Below are 22,925 nucleotides of genomic sequence, written 5' to 3' on the forward strand. Positions count from 1 at the left end.
TCGACCTCCGCCTGCTCACCGGGTGGGAATTATTGGTTGATCTGAGGTTGACACGGACCGTTGGTAAGCAGTTGCCGCTGATCTGTCTCTGTTTTTTATTTTTTATTTATGCGATGGTTGCAGATTCACCGCCTAGAAACAAAGCCAGTCGCGAAGAGTTTGAGAAGGCCATGGATCGTGCAGAGATCAATAATTTCCTGGAGAGCATGTACGCCGCTGGGCTGGAGGCCCAACAAACTACCGTTGATCCCGAGACATTGGCGGTGAGCCAATCCGAGATTCCGGTGGTGCTGCCGATGCCGTATCACTCCCATCTTGGCACCGGTTGTTCGCCCATGGTTCAGGCGGGAGCTGGCGCTGCTCAAGGGGCAATTGGCGGGAGCAAGGCCCCTGCTGCGCCTGTGTAGCAGAAAGAGAGAGTGCCCGCCAATAGACATGGGCCCCAGAAGGAGAGGGTGGTGCTAGTGACTATTGAGGGACTGAAGCCGCAGATGAGATCGTTCCTTGTCGCCGCTAGTGCCACACTGGTGTTGAGAGAAAATTGCACACAGTGAGCGTAAATGTCACCCAACATAATTTCACTCGTATTCATTTAGTGAACAGAGTTTTAATTAGTTCGGGTTCGACCCATTCAAGACAGAATGTGTCTCTTAATTATATTCCCTTATTACAGGGAAACACCCTTTGATTCCATTTATGAAGAAATCAATTGTGGATGTGTGTTTTTCTATTTGTTTTTGCGGCTGCACCCGGATATTTGAATGGGTTGCCTACGTACCCTTGTTGAGAGATCAAGCCATTCGTAGTTCAAGATTTCCAATGGGTGAATGACCCATTGGAGGGTATTGCTTTTTGGAATAGGAATAGTGTTTGGACGAATTTGGTGTGAGTGAACCAGAGATTCGATTTGTTTTGGATTTATTTGGGGAGGCTATGACGTTTCTTGGTGTTTGGCAGAATTTGACTGATGCGGTCAGGGATTCAGATTGGATGAACCATGGAGTCAGAGATTTTATTTGGAAAGGCTGCGACGTTTCCTGGTGTTTGGCAGAATTTGACTGATGCGGTCAGGGATTCGGATTGGATGAACCAGGAGTCAGAGATTTTATTTGGAAAGGCTACGACGTTTCCTGGTGTTTGGTAGAATTTGACTGATGAGGTCAGGGATTTGGATTGGATGAACAAGGGAGTCATGGATTTTATTTGGAATTGCGGTTGAATCTAGGAGTCGCTAGATTACCTACATACCCTCGGGGAGGGATCAACCGTTGTAGATCTTGAATATGTATTTCTGGTGTAGGAAGAATTTGACTGGCGTCAGTGATTCAATTTAGGAGTGGCTGAATTTTGACTGGTGGAGTCAGGGTGTTTGGACTTGTGGTTGCATCTAGTGGGTGTTGCTAGATTGCCTACGTACCCATTGTGGGATCAAACCGACCGTAGTTCATAAATTGTATTTCTGGTTTTGTACCGACTTTTGTGTTTGACGGATGTATAAATATATTTTGAATCTGTCAAATGTATTTCTTTTGGACACCTAATTAACAGAGTGTCCGCTAGTTTGATTTGGGCACCCGCGTGTTGAGCTTTGCAGTTGGGATCCGAGACTTGAGATGGACTTTGCACTACGTCATTTGGCTTTGAAGTTGTCAGCGAGTAATTTGGTGAGGCCCGAAACTTGCATTGAAGGTGTCTTACTTGATGATGGATATTTGATTTAGACCCCATCGAGATGAATAATTGAATCTGTGCTCAGAGTTCGAAGTGGACCGGATCTTTGATGCAGGGACTTTGATGTAGAGACCGGCTTGATTGATCACAAAAGCTTAATCTGGTCTTTGTACAAATATATCCCCCATTTGCAATCATTCCCTTGTGTCACGGTTAAAAAAAACAATCAAGCCAACTTTAATTAGTTTGGCTTGCAAGCTTGGAACACTATCACGTACCACTACATGCACAAACCATTCATCTTAATTTGTGACCCACATCTTTAATTGCATTTTGGCTAAACAACTGCAATTCTTTGTAATCAACAGAAAGACAATCTTTGCTTTGCTTTACACCAATTCGCTGTACTTCAATATTTCATTAAGTACTTTAGTTGTGGGTTGTCTTCTTGTTTATCAAATACACCACCGCTTCAATTAAACAAAGCATGTTCAAGTTTGAATATTGGTCCAATTAAACAATTCAGCTTGGCCTCCATTTTTTTGTCTTCTTATTGATCAAACCACCGTCAGTTAAGTAAGGCTTGTTTGTCTTCTTGCTGATCAGACCACCTCTTTAAGAGACAAAGCAAAGTGAGATTGCTCTTTCTTTTGCGTCTGGGCCTTTAGAACTTGTCTTGCCTTCATACTCTGACAATAGCAATATACTAATATCAGGGCTTCTGTATGCAGGCTTTGATTGTTCTCCACCGCAGAGTTCCAATTACTTTTCTTATATGTGTCGCTTGGAGCAGAAACAACTTAATTGCAGATTTCTTCTCTTTATCATCAGCAATAACTTAAGTAATGATCAACTGAAAGCGTTGGTCGATCATGGAGAAAACTTTGGAGAGAGCTTTAGCACTTTAACGGCTGTTCATGAACAACCATCTCTATGCACAGCAGCACCATTTTGGAGGAGTTTTGGGCACGAAACTTGGTTGTTCATGAACAACTACTTTGTTTCGATGCTTTAAGCTTTAGAGAGCAGCAGATACATTATCTTGGAAGGCCTGGAAAGGCTCTAATGGTTGTGGTCGTTGCATGAACGGCCTATTAGAGTCTTTTAACACCATATGAAAGTTGCACCATGGAGGAAGGCAGAGTTCTTCTCCCTGTCATAAGCATCATCGGTAAAATCTTACGTAGGAAAGAATAACCATGGAATACCTGCAGCTTTTCTTCTTTCCCCGGTAGCAAAACTCATAGTTGGACCTTTCTTTTCTGCCTCTCTGTGCTGCGTATCCTCTTCTACTCTCTGTATTTCTGCTCTGTAGCCTTTTTTCTCCTCTGCTGCGTGTATCTTTTGTATTTCTCTCCCCCTTTCTTTGTTGTTGTATAGCCTTTTTATAGGCAACTGAGGATCACCATGTGAGCTGAAGATGATGATATCTCTTATTCAAATTCAAATTTGAATATATGATCAAAGCAGCAACTAACTCATATTCTCAGCCTTGAAATTATGGTGGGTTTGTGATCCTTGTTGGATGGATCGATAATTTAACATTTCTTGCTTGCCGTTTGAAACCAGTCACATAGCAATATATCTCATCTGTTTGCTGTCTGAATTTGGTCAAAGCCAATCAAACTTTGAATGGCAATTATCTTTATTCAAAGCCAACAAACCATAAGCTTATCCGTAGAGATATGTGAAATTTTTTTTTTTTTTGGTTTCAACAACTGGTGGTACTGCAAAGGAAGTAGCGACAAAATAACACGGATGAGGAGGATGATGCAGACGATGCGGAGACTATTGGGGCTCGCCAACAGAAGAAGGCAAAGCAGGCCCCGCCGAAGGTGACTGTGGTCGCCGGCCGGGAGGTGCAGACGAGTGACTTGGATTCGTTAGTCGCGTACGCTGAATTCCTGACAGACCCCGAACGGGAGTTTCTCTTTCATCTTTGTGAACTGCTGGGGTTCATTGGAGGGGATCGTGCGCTCTACCGCTATTGACCAATCGCCTTTCAGCTCCGGGTTGAGTGGCAGCTGAGGGAGGAGATGAACGGTCTCCAGAGGGGGAGGTCCAGCGGGGCCTAACCAAGGCCAAGTGCGACTCTGCGGATGTTCGTGGCAAGCTGAATGTCGCCATTGAGCGAGACCTGGAGCGGAACTACCGTGTGGCTCAGCTGGAGCAAGATATAGCTCTGCTAAAGGATCAGCTGGCGGTGAAGGTCAAGAAAATTAAGATCTTTCAGCGGGATTCTGCCACCAAATCCGCGGAAGTGAAGCGGTTGGAGGGTGAGGTTGCCCAGCGGGAAGTAGAGAGGAGCTGAATGGAGGCCGCCGCCGTGGAGGCCTTCAAGCAGTCAGCGGAGTACAAGAAGGTAATGATGGAGGCAGCGAAGGTTGTGGCTGCCGCCAACTTGGACCTTCTGAAGCAAAAGGGCCCCATTGACTGGGTGAAGGCATCCCAATCCACCGGGCCGTCGGGTCAGCTGGAACCCGTAAGTAGTGTGGTCCCTACTGGAGTCGAGGGTTTCCGCTCAGGTAGTGGAGAAAGTGGTGAGCGTCCGGCGGACGATTCTCAGTGGACTCCACCTCCTTTCCAATCTGAGGTCTCTCGCGTTGGTTTAAAGGCCGCCCATACCTGAGCGGATGGCACCAGAGTGACGTCGAGCCCTACCGCTCATGGATCTGATAAGACGAGCCGCATAGCTGGGCAACAACCACCGCCGGTCGAGGATAATGTCGCCGCTGCTCCTGAGAACTGAAATTGTTCCATAGCTTCTGTAGTGCTGCTGAGGCTTTGCTTACCCTTTTTTTTTTTTCTTGTGCCGCTAAGGCTTCTTGTACTTTTGACAATATTCTTGGGCGGGGAGTCCCGACCCTTAATATATGCAGTTTGTTTTTGCGTTTGAATTTTCTAAGTGTTGGATTTCTTGTGTTGTTTGCATGTTGCCATACCGCCAGACTTTTGACTTGTGCTTTTGTTAATCAACGAAACATTAAAGGAATTAAAATTGTTCTAAGTGCATGGTGTGGCGGACATGGTCCGCCGAACATTGTTTGGCATTGCAGTAAACTTCTGTGCTTGGACTTGGTGATAATGGTTTGAATAATTCCTCGTTTCATTGATAGCTGACAGATCAGCATTTTACAAAAGCGGGGTTGTACCCGTTGGGTAGCTTCCCTTAGCTAAATATTGAACAAAAATGGGCCTTGGGTAGCACCATGACTATTTGTAGTAATACCGAAGGTGTTCGGTATTCCAAGGGTGGGTCGTTGTGACGTCATCTTTGTCCATTATGTAGAAGGTGCCGGGGCTAATGACTTCCACAATTTTGTATGGATCTTCCCAAGTTGGGCGGAGTGCCATTGGCGGTGGAATGACTTCCTTCATTACCCAGTCCCCCAGTTGGAGGTTCCGGGCTTTTACCCTAGCGTTGTAGAAATGTGATACCCGTTGCTTGTTTTGCAAATTGTGCAAATGGGCCTTGTGTCATTTTTCCTCTAGGAGGTCCCTGTCAAGGTTGACACCTTCGCCGTTGGTCTCAGGGCAGTAGCTCTCGACCCTAGTGGTGGGTTGGGTTACCTCAATAGGTAGGACGGCTTCAGTTCCGAACATCATGCAGACTGGTGTTTCACCAGTGGCAGAAGTTGGGGTAGTCCTGATAGCCCACAGAACTTCCAGAAGCTTCTCCGCCCATAAACCCTTGGCGTCGTCGAGTTTCTTTTTTAGCACATTCTTGATTATCTTATTTGCTGCTTCAACTTGGCTGTTGGTTTGGGGGTGAGCGACAGATGCAAAACTCATCTTGGTGCCCAGGTTAGCGGTGAAGGATATGAGTTCCTTGTTGTTGAACTGTGTGCCGTTGTCTGTGATGATTGTGTGGGGGACGCCATAGCGGCAGTAGATATCTTCCAGAGGAAGTGAGTTACCTTGGCGATAGTTATTGCCGTCAGTGGTTCTGGCTCTATCCGCTTGCTGTTGTAGTCAATGGCAACAATGATGTATTTGAACTGGCATTTGGCGGTTAGGAATTTTCCTATCAAGTCCAGGCCCCACGTAGAGTGAATCTATGGACCAACGATGATTGACAGGGGTTCCGCCGAGGCATGGGGGAGGTCAGAGTATTGTTGATATTTATGGCAAGACCTTAACACCCTTCTGGTGTCGTCGCCGAGAGTGGGTCAAAAGTAGCTCTGTCACATTGTGCGATTGGCCAAAGACCTGGCACCTAAGTGGTTTCCACACTCCCCGACATGTATCATTGCGAGAACGACCTTTCCCTCCTCTGGGGTTAGACACCGGAGGTTGGGATGGGTGAACCCCTGGCGGTAAAGCTTGCCATTCTGGATGTTGTAGCGGGTTGCTCTCCGCTTTAGCTGTCATGCTTCGACTTTATCCGCTGGCAGTGTTCCATTGCGCTTATATTCGAAGATTTTATCCATCCAACTGGGATTGACCTCAATGTTGAAAATTTCTGCTAGGGTTTTTGTGATGCTTGGCTTGTCAAGGCATTCCACCCTTGTGTCTGCTGGACTTTGGTAGTTTGGTGTGGTTGAGCAGTTGCTAGTCTTGCCAATGAATCAGCCTTGGCTTTCTTTTCCTTGGGGATCTGTGTAATGGTGTGAAATTTGAATTTTTTTAGGAGCATCTTGACGTACCCCAAGTATGCCGCTAACTGTTTGTCCTTGGCTTGGAAACTGTCATTGACCTGGTTAACGACTAGCTGGGAGTCGCTGAATATGTTGACCCTGTCAGCCCCTCAGTCGATGGCAAGGAGTAAGCCGGTAATGAGTGCTTGATACTCCGCCATGTTGTTTAAGGCTTTGAAATTGAACTTTAACGCGTATTCCATGTTCAGTTCCCCGGGTCCTGTCAAGATGACTCCAACGCCGCTAGCCTTGGCCCAGGTAGAGCCGTCCACGTGTAGGTTCCACTCTGACGGCTGGGGGGCTGGTTCGTCAGCAGTTACCATTTCCATGCTGGGCCCTGCCCCTGTGCTGGGTTCAGCCTGACGCTCAGTGAGCTCAGCGATGAAGTTTACCACCGCTTGGCCTTTCGTGGCGATTCTTGGCTTATAGTCAATGTCAAACTCGCTGAGCTCGATGGCCCATTTGCTAAGGCTGCTCGAGTGTTCGGGGTTCTGCATTACCTGCCTTAGTGGCTGATTTGTTAAGACATGAATTGTGTGGGCCTGAAATATTAGCAGAGGAGCCTAGCGGGGACGATGAGTGTGAGAGCAAGCTGCTTCAAGGGGGGGATATCTTGTTTCTGCCCTGTTCATGCCTCTGCTGGCGTAGAATACAGGGAGCTCATTCTGGCCGTCTCTTCAGACAATGGCGTAGCTTACCGTTGACTGTGATACCGCTAGGTATATATACAGTGTCTGTCCTTGCACATGAATGGACAGCAGTGGGACTGCTGCTAAGTATTCCTTCAAGCTTTTGGAACGCCGCCTCATAGTCTGGGTTCCAGTCGATTACCTTCTTGTGGGTCGTCTTCAGAACTTCGAAGAATGGGAGGCATCTGTCAGTGAGTCTAGAAATGAACCGAGAGAGAGCGGTTAGCTTGCCCTGGAGGCTCTGAAAGTGCTTCTTCCACTCTGAAGCCTTCATGTTGAGGATGGCTTGCACCTTGTTAGGATTGGCCTCTATGCCCCGTTCACTGACTATGTAACCTAGAAATTTGCTGGCAGTGACGCTAAAGAAACATTTTTCTGGGTTGAGGCGCATACCATAAGCCAAGAGAATGATGAATATGATTATGAGGTTTGCCACGTGTCCGCTGGCCTTTATGCTTTTTACTAACATGTCGTCCACGTAGACCTCAATGATTTTGCCCAGATGTTCAGTGAGCATGGCATTCATCAGCCGTTGGTAAGTTGCACCGACGTTCTTCAAACCGAAAGGCATGACATTGTAGCAGTATAGGCCCTTGTCAGTGGTGAAGGAGGTGCATTCTTGGTCGCCGGGGTGCATATTGATTTGATTGTAGCTGGAGAAGGTGTCCATCATGCTGAGCAGCTCGTGTCCAGCGGTAGCATCGACCAGTTGATCAATGTGGGATAGCGGGAAGCTATACTTTGGGCATGCCTTGTTAAGACCCTTGAAGTCGATACACGTCCGCCACTTTCCGCTAGGTTTCTTGACCATGACCAGGTTGGAAATCCACTGAGGGTAATTAACTTGGCGGATGAACCCAATGTTCTGGAGTTTGGTGACCTCTTCCCCAATTGCACGATACCTCTCCTCGTCGAAGGCCTTCTCCACTGCTTAACAGGATAGAAGGATGGTTTGATACTCAATTTGTGTGTGATGATCTCAGGGGAGATGCTTGGCATGTCAGCGTAGGACCATGCAAAGATGGCGGCGTTGTCACGTAGAAACTGGGTGAGTTCTGCCGCTACCTCTGGGTCGAGCTGAGCGCCAATGGGGACTGTCCGCTCGCAGTGTTCGTCAGAGATGTTGATAACCCTCAAGGATATTTCTGAGTTGACAAGCTCCTTTTTGACATATTTCTTCTCGTCATCCCTAGGGTCCTCAAAGATATCTGATGCCGGTGCATTGTTTCCCACCGTTAGGATCTCATGGCGGCACGCTGACCGTGCCACGGTTATGGAATAGCATTCTCTTGCCAGTTGTTGACTTCCTTTGACACAGCCTGTCCCTTTGGGCGTAGGGAACTTCATAAGAAGCATGTATTCGACTATGATGCATTTGAGCTTGTTGAGTGCTGGTCGACCAATGATGGCATTATATGAACTGAAGCAATCCACAACGATGAACTCCGTATGGATTTCCGCTGTACATGGACTAGCGCCGATAACTAGTCCCATGTAGTCGGAACCCAATGGTTGCGTGACGTCAACGGAGAAACTGAGCAATGGCTCATGATCCTGATCGTGTCTTCATCTTATCAAAGAAGACATTATACTATATATGAAAGATGAGTTTACTATTCACAACTGTTCATGTAACAGTAAAATAACGATTTTACCCCTGGTCTTCTACCACAATTACACTTCTGCCATATATAGGAAAAGACGTTTTTGACCTTCAATTGTTTATTAATTACAAGCTGCAATCTTTTAATAGTTTTGTTATTGTCTGGGCTTTGAATTGATATGGACTTTGTTTGATATGCACACAGCTATGTTCTTCAGTCCATAGCCTCCCTTTATTTGATCCTTCTAATTTCTTTACAAGAATAAAACCCGTGGCAAAGCACGGGCCAATTTTCTAGTATATATTACCATAAATGACTTCCATTGTAACCAATTCATTATATATTTATTGTCTGACATCACAAAACTTTCCCACAAGTAATTGAGAAATTACTAAAAGCAACATACCATTCATTATAACCACACAGCTGCGGTCAGAGAGAGAGAAATAGAGAGAAACCATCTTCTTGATTAAATTGTCCTTGTCCTCGTCCTCTGGCTGTCGCTGCGTTTCGAAGCCATAAACATCCATGTGCCAAACAATTGAGCCTAATCCGGATGCTCCTATGCCATAAGGTACGCTGGGTTTCAAGCTGCCGGCGAAAACAATATGGGAGCCCCAAACACCATATCCCACAGAATCGGGGAGATCTGAGCCGGCCTTGTAAGCCATATCGGCGATATGATATCGCACAATTGACTTCAAGAGGAAGACGATGGCTGACGTCATGGATCTGAATGGGTTGTCGATGTTGCAGGCGGTGCATGAGGTGGAGACGAACTTTTCCAGCTTCCCAATCTTTGCCTTCATTGTCGCTCCTCCTCCAACTTGCTTCGCATGTTGCTGATTATAAAACCCCGCTCTGCATCAAAATCAATTTCTCATTTTTCTTTCTTTTTTCCTTTAAAGATCACTTCTTCCTGTGAAGTGAATCAATCCATCAGAGAAAGAAAGAAAATAATTCGAAAGCAGCTAGAAGAAGAGGGTTAACTCCAAAAAAAAGTTTTTTGTTTCGGAAGTACCGCTTTTACCTTTCAAAAGTTAACACCGTTGACGATATTACTGTACGGAAATTGGGTCGGGCTTAAATCGTCAGGTACCATTTTAATGTTTTTCAAAGTATAACTATGAAAATTAATAGTCTTGAAAAGTTCAGGTACTATTTTAATGCTTTTCAAAGTATAACTATGAAAATTAATAGTCTTGAAAAATTCAAACACTGTTGAGATGATTTTCCCTTTACTATATACTGAAGTTCGGTTACTGTTAATTATGTTCATTTAATAGTAAAATGGGAGTTTTGCCCCTGGGTTTTCCCACAATTTCAGGGTACCATTGGTGTATATATATGAGCATAAGCGTCAGGCCTGGGTTCGAACGATTGATTACTGATCTGTTTTGTTGCTTTATCTTTGATGCTGGCATGGGTTGGACTGAAAGTGAGTAAGAGAGAAAGGTCAGTCTCTTTCTCAGCGGATTGGTTTCAGGGAGACGAAGAATACGATTAAGGAAATGATTAGAACACCAAATTGTCTGGCAATGGTAAGGTAAGCATTGGTGGTCTAAGGTAATGGCTGAGTTTTATTAGTTTGGATTTTGAGTGATAAAAAGATGAATCAGTTTGGGTTTGTCTTCGACGATATCCTATTTGTCCTTTTTATGGGTTTGGTTTTGATTTTGTTTTCTGTATCCGTTGGTTTTGAACTGATAATTGAGGTTTTGATTTTTTAGGGGTTTTCTTTGTGTTGGAGTGTGAGATCTCAGTAATTGATTGGACTGGTTTGAGGTGAGTTGCTTGCTAATTTCAGTTTGATTTTTGGTTAGTTTTTCAGCTAAAGTTATAGTCTTTGGCCATTTTTAAATTCATGGTCTTACTTTGTTCTTTTATTGTTGTTGTTGGAAGTATCTGAAGTTCTGAGTCGACAAGAACTTATTGAGGAATTATTGGGTTTTGATTTGGGGAGGAAGAGAACAATTTATCGCAATCTATAAGTTAATTATCTGTGTCATTAAGTGTAAAAGAAACTGAAGCCTGCATTATCGGTTATGGTAGAATTTTCGTTGGCTCAGTTGTGCTCATTGTTATTCTTTTCTATGAATTGAATTTATTCATAACTGCCTCGTACATGACTAACACTGGAGTATGTAGTGGAGTTACTTTGACTAATTCTGTCAATTACCATTTGACAACTAAATGGTTTCAAACTTTCAATCAATAATAACTCATTAGAAATAGGACCATTCATGAGAAACCTTCAACTCAGAAGTCAGAGTCCAAAGATTGAACGTGGAAACTCATATGTTTTCAACAATTTTAATTTAGTTTAAGCGCATTGAATTTTGTTAACGATTGTGTATCTGATTGGAAGAATGCTTTAATAATTGGAAACAGATCTGGTGATATACCTGTGCTGCATATGTGACATTCAGAGATGCTTATGCTCTTGAAACTGCTGTTTTGCTTGGTGTAAGTTGCTGGTCTCTGTACCCTAAAAATGCTTACTGAGTTGATAAATTTACTTTTTTAACCTGCATTAACCTGACTTTTGGTACCACTCTCAATATATATATATATATATATATATGTGATTAGTGGTAGATGTCCAGACTCCAGAATGAGTCGGTTAGAATTTGGAATTGCATGACTTTGGTTATGGTAAAATTATGCATTGTCGGGATATCAAATGGGAAAGCACAAGTTTTCTTTTGTCTTTCTCCATTCTTCTTCTTTCTAATATATGGAAATTGATATGATAGTAGTTAATGGCAATTCATTGATTTCTGATAATTGGCCCGCATTGAAATTTGCTTTTCCGCTTTTACTTTAATAAAGATGATTTAGGTTTCATCTGATATTGAAAAGCCTCCTCTGGTGTAGATGCTCGAAACTACAGGACCTGAGATATGGTGACATCTTTGTAATGGGAATTGGTAGCGGAGGCACCATCTCTGGGGTTGGACGGTATCTCAAATCTCAGAACCTTGATTGTAAGGTAAAATTCTCTTATGTTACATTATCCATATATTCATTTATTCATCTTTTTTGTGATGTGTCTCTTTATCTTCTATTTTATTTCTTCTATTCATAATGTTCAATCTGCTTCTGTCATGATAGATATATGGAGTGGAGCCTGCTGAAAGTAATAATATACTAAATGGTGGTAAACCAGGTAGACCAATGCTCGATTTCATATTTTTTACTGGTTTTACCTTATTTCAAATTCTTTTTTTCCTAAATGCTTTGTAGAGTGTTCAGGGGCCTTTCTATTATTTAGAGTCAATATGAGGGTTGTAGGGTTGAGGTAAATGTCTATTGTCCTGTTTGACTTATTACTGCAATGGTAATATAGGTCCTCATTCGATTACTGGCAATGGGATTGGATTCAAACCCAATGTATTGGACATGGACATAATGGAAAGACTTCTTGAGGCGAGTACCAAATATATATATAGCATATATATGCCTTTTATATGGCTTGCTAAAGAGTCCATTTTTATTGATTTTGTTTATTTACATTTCGTATTTTGTAACTCTATGAGTCCAAGTATAACACAAATATTTATTGTTTATACGAATTTCCATTCTTTTTACTAAAAGCTGCTTTAATTTATTTATGTGCAGCTACTTCGTGTATGTGATTTCGCTGACAAAGTCTTCAACACCAGTGGTAACTCTTTGACTTTATACTTACCTTCTTCATCCAACATGCATACTGTGTGCAGTAAACTGATAGTTGATGCATGCATTTATTGGTTAAGTATTCACAAAGATTGTTACAAAAAGAGACTAATTAAGTATCATATATCATTGAAATGTGTTATATCATTTGTTATAGCTGGTCTGAAATTCATGTTCTTATTTGTATTAGTTCATTGCCAATACAGTACTGAACTCAAAACAGGCTTTAAGGTGGTTTGAGAATTAAGTATGAAAATCGTAGTTTGGTATTCAAACTAATTCCAGTTTCCAGATTTGTTTTCATTTGATTCAGAATTTATCTTAATTTCCCCCCCTCCCCCCTGCAATGACTCATTTTACTTAGTATGGTTTAACCTCTTCTTTTCAACATTAAACCTCTGTCAGCAAAAAGACCATACTTTCTGTAAGTATACACTTTAGTTTTGCTTTGCTTCTATTCAAAATTAATGTAATTTTTTTCTGTACAGCAATTAGATATGGCAATATCGTTAAATGCTTTTTGAAATAAAACCAGTAAAGTTTACCAATTTTTTATGAAAGTGCTTCCATTGAATCAAGGAGAGAATGGAGTCAAAATGGACTTTGACTGGATGATTGATCACTTTCTTGATTGAATTGTGAGATTGTTTTGGAAAACCTGAGGTACATGATTTTGAAAACTTCTTACAAGTTGATCACATTATTTGCTAAAAACAAACAAATTTACTGATGCCCGTGCTTTTTCAAGTGCATTTGTAATTTACTGATGCCCTTCTCAAGCCTTCTATCTCTAATAGTCTCTAGCGGAAAGAACATGGCTTTATGTTCCTTTTCATTAATCTTTTTATTTGAACACAGTATGTACCTTTTGCAGAGACACGAATAAAAATTTTACTTGAAGAGGCACATGACTGGAAGCTTTCCACTCCATGCAAGCCAATACCACAGGTAAAACTCATCTACACAAATCTTATCCTTCTCTATCAACTGTCTAGAGAAATTGCTAAACCTGCATGATAGTTAAATGTCACTGTTCATTTTAGTCTATTTTGTACTGTTATTTGATAAGTACTTCTTTCCTGATTTATAACTGTCATCAACACCAAGAAAGGGCTGAGGTTAGAAAATGCTGCAATTGAAACTCTGGAAGTCTAATCTTGCAGACTAAGACACACACACACTGCTAAATTGATTAGGTCTATTTACATATGCATTACATTTCACACACAAATAAATAAATAAATTAATTAATTAAAAAAAAAAATTCTAGGTGCAGAAAGATGGAGGTCAATGATATTAGGTGAAAATGCAATTGACACCAGTAATTGCCTCAAGCTTTACCTTAGATCGTAAATGGTGGCAAGTCATTTGCTGTCAATAAGAAATTCATTTCCATGAATAGGGCCAGAAGCATTTTCCTAATGTGGACAGATAATAAATTGTTAATTATTTTTTTGGCATGCAGTGTAGAACCGGAGGAAATATTCCATGAAGCTCATGAATGGAAATTAATACTCCCAGCCACTGTATTGTATTGATTCACTTAGAATACAGTTTGCACTGAAATCTTAAGTCCGGAAAATGTATTCTCCCATAGTCCCATATATAAATGAATCATGATCCAAACTTGATTATTATTTCCTTATTGTCTACCCATCTTTTTCTGGTTGTCTTTCTATGTCTTACCATTTCTTTGGTCAATGCAGAGTTCTCTTTGGCCGGCAAACACGTAATGGACCTCAGAGACTAAGCTCAGTGTCCCGAATCTATCAAATCAAAGTTGTCAGCTGCTTCAGCCAGGTAGATATGTTTCTGTCAGGCTCCTCATTGATCTGTTATATAAATTTGCACACATTCATAATGAATATTCACATTGTATCACTCATGAGCAGTGACTTCCCTCAACATTCATATATTGTAACTAGCTCCATATGATAAGAAAGATTGGTATATATATATATATATATATATATATACAACTTCACATATCTATCTATTTTGGATTTTGGAGGTGGTGGTGGATTTTTCTTTTCTTTTTTTTTTTTTTTGGGGGGGGGGGGGGGGGGGGGGGTGGGGTGGGGTGGGGTGGGTGGGTGTTTGGGGGAGGAGGACACTAACAACACCTAAGAAGAAAAATTGCAAAAAAAATGGAGCAAAGAAATATATTAACACTAACTATTTCCTATTTATGATCTGAATTTCTGAAGATTTTGGGTATGGTTGTTAAGTATATGCGTCCAAACTGTAACTTAAATACAATTGTGCATGGACTGTTTGATCTGGGTTTTGCCCCATTATGAAGCTCGCAACGAGTAATGTTTGATTCACCCTGTATCCTGAGATATGCCTGATGAAACAAACAAGAGAGTTGGCCAGGGTATACTATACTATGAGCATTTAGTATTTTGTTTTTCAGGAAAAGGCATATATTTAGGTAGATCAAGTATGAGCGTCAGAGGTCATGGTTTTGGCATCAAGGGAGGTTTAATGCTATCAGAGGCTTCATTATGAAAATTATCTCAGATGTATAAGAATGATATGAATTTTTTTTGGGTGTAATTGTGAAGTATCAGGAATTAAGTACTTCCAATTTTTTTTACGCTTATTCTTGTCTATGAAGCTTTTGGTTTCTGAATGACTGACACTATTACCTAAATTCATGTGTTGGAAAGAGTTGCCTGCTTTTACGATTCTCTGATGTCTCCTTCACAACCAGCTTCATACCACTATTGGGTTTGTATTCTTAGAAACTTTGGACATTTTGTAATCAGAAACTCTTTAGCAGATAAATGTTTAATCATCACATTAAGTCAATTGGATGATGATCTAGGCTTATAGAATATAGAAATATGGCATTATAAAGTGAAATGTTTTTTGTTTTAGTGTACTACATGAATATATCTGGTAATGCAAGCAGGCTTTTAATGTATCTTTAGGCTCATATTAGCTTAATGAATAGTGTTAAGGGCTGCAATGAGTGTATATTATAATGCAAGGAGTCAAAATTCAAGAAGCTAGATTTTGATAATTAGATGCATGTGTCAATTTCTAACTTTGTTTGCTGTTTTGACCCTCTTTGAATTGAACCTCTATGAGAACATCAAATTTGATTGTCACATAAGATTTTGGAGTTCCATTGGTTCTGCAGCACTTGCTGATGGCTCGTCTGCAAGGTTGAATTTTGATACATGTTATACAAAGAGAGTTAATTTCAGGTATTCAACCTATTCAGTTACTGAATAAGGCACATGTGTTTTCAGGAAAAAGAAACCCATTTGTTTATGTAAGTGACACATTAATTCCTTGCAATTGATGGTGTAGTGAAAGCTTTGAATTTAATCTTTGGGCGGTGGGGTATTGAGGCCAATATGAAGCGATCGAATATAACTGGAGACCCATGTAGTGGAGCTGCTAGTGACTCCGCTGCATTCGACAATGGCGATTACAACCCCTTCACTCTTCTGTCATTTAGTCTCTTACTGTCAATGTTTTTTCTTCAATGCCACTCTGAGGAACCATACTTTTACCTTCAATATCACACCCATGCAATGATCATGATTTGCAGGAAAGTTTATGCCTTGGATGTTGATGGTGTACTTCCAAAACTATGAAAATTGAGCTACCTGTTCAATCTCTCGGCTGATTTAAATTATTGTGCTCAAGTAGGACTCACATTAGTTGGCCAAATTTAGTACCAAATTTGTAATTTTTGACTATTTTGAAATTTGTAAATACATGTTTGGTTAGAACGCCAGTTTTTGCAATTTGGAAAATAATAACAGCTTCAATTACATTACATATCTAGCATCAAAATAAACCGATATTTCGTGAATTATATTGTTACTTTATCACACATTGAACTTACGAAGAAAACAAACCTGCAGCAAAGCGCGGGTAACTTTTCTAGTACATATCCATTGCAGATCCACTATTCACATTAGTTTCCTCAAAACATTCCCCACATTCAAGATGATGTTTGCCGAGTTTCAAGCATCCAGAAAGATTTAAGATTTTCAACAGACTTCAATTTATTGATGGTGCTTGGAAGACAAACAAGATTTCTGCAGTTGCTTAGATTCAATGTCACAAGGCCAGTTTTTCAATTCCTCAATGGCAGTCTCATCAAGATAAAGCACCGACAAACGTTTCATATTTCCAACAAACTCAGGAATCTTCTTAACTTTTGAGCAGCTAGAACGAATTAATGCTTCAAGAGATTCCATTTCAATTCTACTTGGCAGACTCCAAGATTTGAAGGCATAGCTGGAGTGCAGCCTTATTGGTGGTCAACTTCAGTAACCAACTTTTCAGATAGTTAATGTAAATGGTGGTAGAGCAACAGGAATCAAATTTGGACACCGCAAAAAGGTCTAGTGAACAACCTGTCATCAGCAAACTCAAGCATGCGTTCAACTAATTCCAGGTGCATCCTTGGACCTATAAGGAATTCACTGTCTGTTTCCAAGGGATGGGAAAAACCAACAAACGGTAAAAAGTTGAGAATAGGGTGAAGGTGGTTTCCACGAGTTGATTAAGGTCATGAAAGATCAGAGTACAAAGTACAAACAAAAATTGTTGTCACTGGATTCAGTATTGATGTGTTTCAACTATTACCATATGCTCTTCTTATGAGTTCATGTCCTTCACAAACTGATAGGACCAGTGCTGGCACTTACAATGATTTGGTCTATCAGAGATATCTTGGGGCAAAAATTGAAATCACATCTCTCTTGATCCTTTTTTTTTTTTTTTTTTTCATTTCCTCAGTTTCTATGTCTCATGCCTATATAGCACAGAGACTCATCTAAGCTGAGGATTTCTTTTGACATCAGATTTATTTTGTTTTTCTTTTACAATCTCTCTCGAATACTTCAATATTATATATAACATAATTGAAAAAAGAACAAAATAAAACCGAAACAAAAAGTATGTACATCTCTTCAAAATACTACAAACATCCAAACAGAACTTCACGCAAACTGGTGAGGAAGATGTTAAGCAATACACGTATGATGCCCCGCCAAAAGATGTTAAACATATATGCACAGACAGGACCATGTCGCAGGTAACTTCTATAAACTTCTAGCAGTTAATTCCACTTTCAAGCCAACTTTGGTTAAAACCAACATCAAACCATATTCCTCCTTTTTCTTGATGAATTCAAGAGTGAACCTGCAGAGAGCATGAAGAAAACACTTATACAATCAACCTGGCATGTGAAAGTCCTTATTGCCAGAAAGATCACTACAATATAATGCAGATTTACAGACGAAGGTAAAAGTCAAAAATTTTTGTGAGGAAAAATATATGAACCGGCAAAGGGGTGTCCTCTAGAATTTCTCACAGAAATATGATCATCATATACACTGAACATCAATTCTTTCTATCTTCCCTGAGCCTGCTATTTTAGATGGACCAGAGATAGACATTTTATTCAGAAAAATCCAATGCCATTGGTTATTTAGATCCACGCACCAGGCAGTTGGTGCAATCAATGCATTCTTATGGACTCTAGAATCGATGGCTAACACAACTTTACCAGAAAATTGCAAAAAAAAAAGTCTCCAATGATACAAGGATGGACTTCCAAAGAAAATTTAGGATCCGTACATTTTGTTGGTTTAGTGTATAAAAAGGCCCGTCATCATTTCAAGGGGAGCCACATAATTTCATACAAATTGCTAAGAATGCAATGCAAGGTTGCTTAAAATTCTCTATAACAGCACACCATTCTACATTAGTACACGTGTATAAAAGTATAACATTAATGGTGCAAGCCTACAAGTGTACTGATAGCTTATAGACTATAATCAATATGAGAAGCTTTATATGCTTTTCCTATCAAACTAACAACTGAGAGGCAATTCAGTTTATTGTAAAACTACTTCAATACTATAGGTTATGCAAGTAAGATTATAGTGCCATTTGGAAATAACTTGGGAGTCCTAATAACTAGGCAAAATATCAAAACTAGAGTGATCAAGACTCACCTAGCTGTAAAAGATGAAGGCAAGAGAGCTCCAGAAAGTAATTACTGCAGAAATTCAAATGAGAGAAGAGACATTGGCCATTCATGATCTGCAGCTCATTTCCAACCATGGGATCAGAAAGTCCTTAATTGTGGTCTTTCAGAGTGGCCAGTGGTGGATCCCCTATATTTCTGCCAGTCCTACAATTCTTCAAGCGTGCAAGTTCTGCTACCAGTGCCACTGGTTTCCCCTGCAATTGGAATGTCAGAACCAATCAATATATCCTCATAAGGAGACATGCTTCTGCTTGATTGAGTGGTTGTTTGGTTCAACTCTTGCACATCTTGCTCATGTATCAGACGGACTCCACACCGCTTCACATACAGACCCGGCCCTCTGGTTTTAAATAAGAACTCAACCTGACTGCAAATGTTATGCCACCACTCTGTACCAAAGTATTTATCACAAGATACATAGAATAGCCATAGGTGATCTGACTCAACCTGGCAAAATTCTTCACTAAAGCGAAATGCAGGTTGTCTGCCATATACTTCCAATTCTCTTCCATCGAGCTTCAGGCAACATACAAGATGATGTGTTGCATTGAAAGTCTTGAATTCATCCATATAAAGCTCATCGACTGGATGGTGCTCATCGAGTGCAAAAACAGCACACAAAGCAAATCCCAAAAACCGACTGTTATTCCAGTCTGCAGGTACAGGTACACTTAGTGAACATCCAACATTCCAACAGCTGAACCACTCAGGAATATTATTTCCAGGAATTACAATTTGAAAAGTTTCCCTCTTACTAGAGATTCCCTGTGCAAGAAGAGATGGGTTGTTAACTGATTAATGTCTATAAGTATATGAGCAGAAACACACACACACACTCTCTTGGAGAGGGAGTACCTGATACATGAATGTCTTCAGCATTTCAAATGCTATGTTGTTGCATCCTTGATTGCCATTTAGATTGAAACAATTGATGAAATTGAAATATGATCTGTTTAATCTGTTCAAATTTGATGCATCAAACAAGTATTTCAGTGAAGTACAACCATCTGCCCTTAAATCTAGTCTACTATTTGATGGAAGGTCTGACAACTCTTGAAGTCTCTTGCAATTCTCCAAGTTAAAGTTCTCAAGCTTAGAAAGCAATCCAATGCCTGAAGGAAGGCGAACAAAATTGCTTCCACTTAGATTCAAGGTCACCAAAGAAGGAAAGTAACCAAATTCATTGGCAAATGCTGCTTCACCAAGATTGGAATTACTCAGGTTCAGATATGTTAAATTACACAGACCTGATATAGGCAAGGAGAAACTCATTGGCTCTGTATTCACTTTTTGTGATATAGGCAAGTGGAAACTCTTTGGCTCTGTATTCACTTTTTGCACCAATCCAGAAGGCCAGAGCTTTTTTAAAGATCGCCAAAGTGGACCTCTCCCTTTTTTCTTGCGATCATGGGTAGACGACATTTCTATTGCAGACCCACTATTCACATCAGTTTCCTCAAAACAGTCCATCACCCTCACATTTACCTGATGTTTGCCGAGTTTCAAGCATCCAGAAAGATTAAGATCTTTAATAGATTTCAATTTATTGATGGTACTCGGAAGACAGACAAGATTTCTGCAATTGCTCAGATTTAATGACACAAGGCTACTCAGCCGTTCAATTGACACTGGCAGTTCCTCAATGGCAGTCTCATCAAGACAAAGCACCAACAAACGTTCCATATTTCCAACAAACTCAGGAATCTTCTTAACTTTTGAGCAGTTAGAAAGAATTAATGTTTCAAGAGATTCCATTTCAATTCTACTTGGCAGACTCTCAAGACTTTTGCAGTCTTTAAGATTCAGGACAATAAGCCTTTTGAGAAATCCAAGGGATTGATGGATTCTTACCAAATGAGAACATCCTTCAAGATCTAAAGTCTCAAGATTCTGAACACCTGTGAGGTCTGGGGTCTCCACAATTTTTTGAGAATGGCAGAGTTTGATGAACTTCAACTTGTCAAAATTCTGCTCATAAAATTGAAACAGTGAGCCACCACACAGAACAGACAACTTGCTTCATAGAGATAAACAAGAAATCTATTAACTAATAGCCATACCTTTGTTCCCTTCCAAAGCTGTTCAATGTTGCTGTGGCACAAGTTAAGTTCAATAAGTTCATCTGCTTTAAATTTTTTTGGGAGAGATCTTAAGGGACACCCCGTCCATTCGAGGAGTCCCAAGGAATTAGGAAGACAAGTGAGGCCTTTGGGAAGGTCCACATTACGAATATGGAGAAGTCTAAGTTGAGACAAATTTGCAAAGGCTTCTGGATTCCAATGAGCCACTTGTAATTCAGTCAACTCCATTACCATGCCTTGGATTGAATCTGTTCCCTGATAATGAAAAAAAAAGAACAATAACTTAAGTTCACAACACAAAGAATACCAAGACCTAAGCAGATTACAAGTAAATCTGCCTTGTTTGTTTTCTACACAATAATTGAAGTGCAGAACACAAATAATAATAACATGCATAACTTTTTTTCATTATCAAACTCTTACCTTATTTCTCTCCAGCACATAGTTGATGTCTTCATGAGACCATAATCTACTATGTTTGCCTGGCTCATTAGGAGACCGTTCACGAACAATTTCCCAGCCCATTTCTTGTAGCAAATCATTCATTGACAGTTTGTTGTTGGAGATAGTTATGAGAGATCTATCAGCAAGAACACTCAAACCAATGACAGGGTTCAGCTCGCAATAGTCTAGTATTTGCGTCACACGATCCTTATCCTTTCCCCTGTAAAAGCAAGCAATATGTAGGAATATTTCTTTGTCTTTTTCATCCAGTCCATCAAAACTAATCCGAAGCACCTCAAAAATGCGTTTATCTGGTGTCTGTTTTAGCCTATCTATTGCACTTGCCCATTCATCAGCGCTTCTACGAAAGAGAAAAGAACCTAAAACCACGAGAGCCAATGGAAGCCCCTGAGCATACCCTAAAATATGGTAGCACAGACGCAAATAATCTTCTGGTGGGTTAAATTTCTTAAAAGCCTTCAAACTCAAAAGTTGAAGTGCTTCATCGGAATTTAACCCGTTAGCCTTGTATGTAGCATCAACATCATATGCATTTAACAACTGAATATCTGTGGTGGTTATGATAATTCTACTCCCTGCACCAAACCAGTTGCGACTTCCAGCCAATTTCTCTAATTGTGTCAACTGATCCACATCATCAATAACAACAAGCACCTTTTTTCTACACAACCGCCTTTCTATCATAGCAGCTCCTGTGTATTCATCCTCTATATAATCAATTTTTGCCATCAGGATTCTGGAAAGAAGTTGTTTTTGTAGAGAAACTAGGCCATTGTATTTAGACATTTCTCTAACATTGGAAAGAAAGCAGGTTTGGTCAAAATCCTGACAAATTTCTTCATGGATAACTTGAGCAAGTGTTGTCTTACCTATGCCCCGCATGCCATGGATCCCTATAAAACGCACCCCAACAAGCTGTGGACATATGTAATTGCTTAATAAATCATGAATGCGGGAATCCATTCCTATCAAGCCCTTGTCAACATGCGAAGATGTATACGAGGACTTCGGTAGTATATGATTAACAATTTCCTCAATTAGTTGTGTTTGATATCTGAGAAAATTTAGATAAAATTGTGAGTTAGAAAGCTAGCAATGTAAGATAACCGGCAAAAACAATATTAGCATTTGGCAAGATTAAGTAAATGCATAATGGTAATCCAGTCTCTCAAATTTACTGGATGTTCATTGCTCTCCATTCGTGTCCATCCCTCAACGAGAACAATCAAAATGCTAATCCAAATCCAATTTAAATAATAAAGAACAGTTCAATTTTAAAAAGAAGAGATTATCCTGCTCTCAAAAGGATGGGATTGAATATCTATATCTACTTGAGCAAGGAAACATATTAGTCTTGGGGTATAAGTAGTATGGAGGAAGGAGACTTACACATAATTCTTGGGATGCCAGCCAGAAATATTGGCGACATCAGTCAAAGCAGCTCTCCAGGCATTTAGTCTGTCCTCATTCTTCACATAAACTTCTTCATGTTCCCTTACTTCTACTTGGGGTTCCCATTTGAGCTCAAAACTTCCCGTTTGGTCCCGCACATGAGACAGATTCACCCAGAAGAAGACGGGGAGGACTTGTTGGCCCATCTTTTTCATGCATTGAATAATCTTGACGAGTTCATCCAAGCACCATGAGGAACGAGCATAGCTGGGTGAGAGAATGACAATAGCAGATCTACACTGCTCAATTGTAGCTAAAAGTTCAGGCCTCATGGATTTTCCTTTCCCAAGCTCTGCGTCATCCATATAGGTGTGAATTCCTCTCTGACGTAGTGCAGAATACAGATGATCGGTAAAACTTAGGCGCGTATCCTCCCTGAAACTTAGAAAGACATTGTATTTCGATTGACGATGAGAAGAGGTTGACGCCATCGATCTCCTTCGAAATTGAATCAGAGTCGCCTGTTGTTGACGGAGATACTCTCTTTCTAGTCAATGCGCCGACCTAAAATTCTACTGTGCAGCGCGCACGAGATCCGTTAAAATAGCATCAGAGAGGTTACGTAGAGATATAAAGTGATCATGACCGTAGAATTATGTAACCGGCTGAAGCGGTGACCCTTC

General features: G+C 40.6%; 2 protein-coding genes across 13 annotated transcripts; one reads left to right on the forward strand and one right to left on the reverse strand.

The window, feature by feature from the left end:
- The first annotated feature begins 8,937 nt into the window (after positions 1-8,937).
- Positions 8,938-16,089, forward strand: LOC112189631 (bifunctional L-3-cyanoalanine synthase/cysteine synthase C1, mitochondrial). Of its 10 annotated transcripts, none has more exons than XR_005804809.1 (12): positions 8,947-9,696; positions 9,929-10,142; positions 10,332-10,386; positions 10,993-11,067; positions 11,479-11,593; positions 11,716-11,770; positions 11,951-12,030; positions 12,223-12,268; positions 13,154-13,227; positions 13,745-13,862; positions 13,986-14,079; positions 14,696-15,453. XR_005804809.1 is itself a non-coding variant. In XM_040512798.1 (10 exons), the coding sequence occupies exons 4-10, from the start codon at positions 11,033-11,035 to the stop codon at positions 14,010-14,012; spliced, it is 432 nt and encodes a 143-aa protein (XP_040368732.1). In that variant the 5' UTR covers positions 8,948-9,696; positions 9,929-10,142; positions 10,332-10,386; positions 10,993-11,032; the 3' UTR covers positions 14,013-14,265. The 10 variants fall into 10 exon arrangements, 7 of the variants coding, with proteins under 7 accessions (XP_024184784.1, XP_024184752.1, XP_024184743.1 ...); XR_005804808.1 differs by lacking the exon at positions 13,745-13,862 and adding an exon at positions 15,601-16,089 and having other exon boundaries at positions 8,948-9,696; positions 15,428-15,494; XR_005804807.1 differs by lacking the exon at positions 13,745-13,862 and having other exon boundaries at positions 8,948-9,696.
- Positions 16,090-17,005: 916 nt separating this feature from the next.
- LOC112175715 (disease resistance protein RUN1-like) lies at positions 17,006-22,906 on the reverse strand. Of its 3 annotated transcripts, none has more exons than XM_024313441.2 (7): positions 22,240-22,906; positions 21,720-21,904; positions 20,809-21,542; positions 20,365-20,640; positions 19,160-20,272; positions 18,270-19,069; positions 17,006-17,451 (listed from the first exon to the last, which is right to left on the reverse strand). In XM_024313441.2, the coding sequence occupies exons 1-6, from the start codon at positions 22,731-22,733 to the stop codon at positions 18,449-18,451; spliced, it is 3,423 nt and encodes a 1,140-aa protein (XP_024169209.2). In that variant the 5' UTR covers positions 22,734-22,906; the 3' UTR covers positions 17,006-17,451; positions 18,270-18,448. The 3 variants fall into 3 exon arrangements, with proteins under 3 accessions (XP_024169209.2, XP_040368728.1, XP_040368727.1); XM_040512794.1 differs by having other exon boundaries at positions 19,160-19,416; positions 19,552-20,272; positions 20,809-21,904; XM_040512793.1 differs by having other exon boundaries at positions 20,809-21,904.
- Positions 22,907-22,925: the final 19 nt, after the last annotated feature.

The sequence above is a fragment of the Rosa chinensis genome, chromosome 1, assembly GCF_002994745.2.
Source record: "Rosa chinensis cultivar Old Blush chromosome 1, RchiOBHm-V2, whole genome shotgun sequence".
NCBI classification, from domain to species: domain Eukaryota; kingdom Viridiplantae; phylum Streptophyta; class Magnoliopsida; order Rosales; family Rosaceae; genus Rosa; species Rosa chinensis.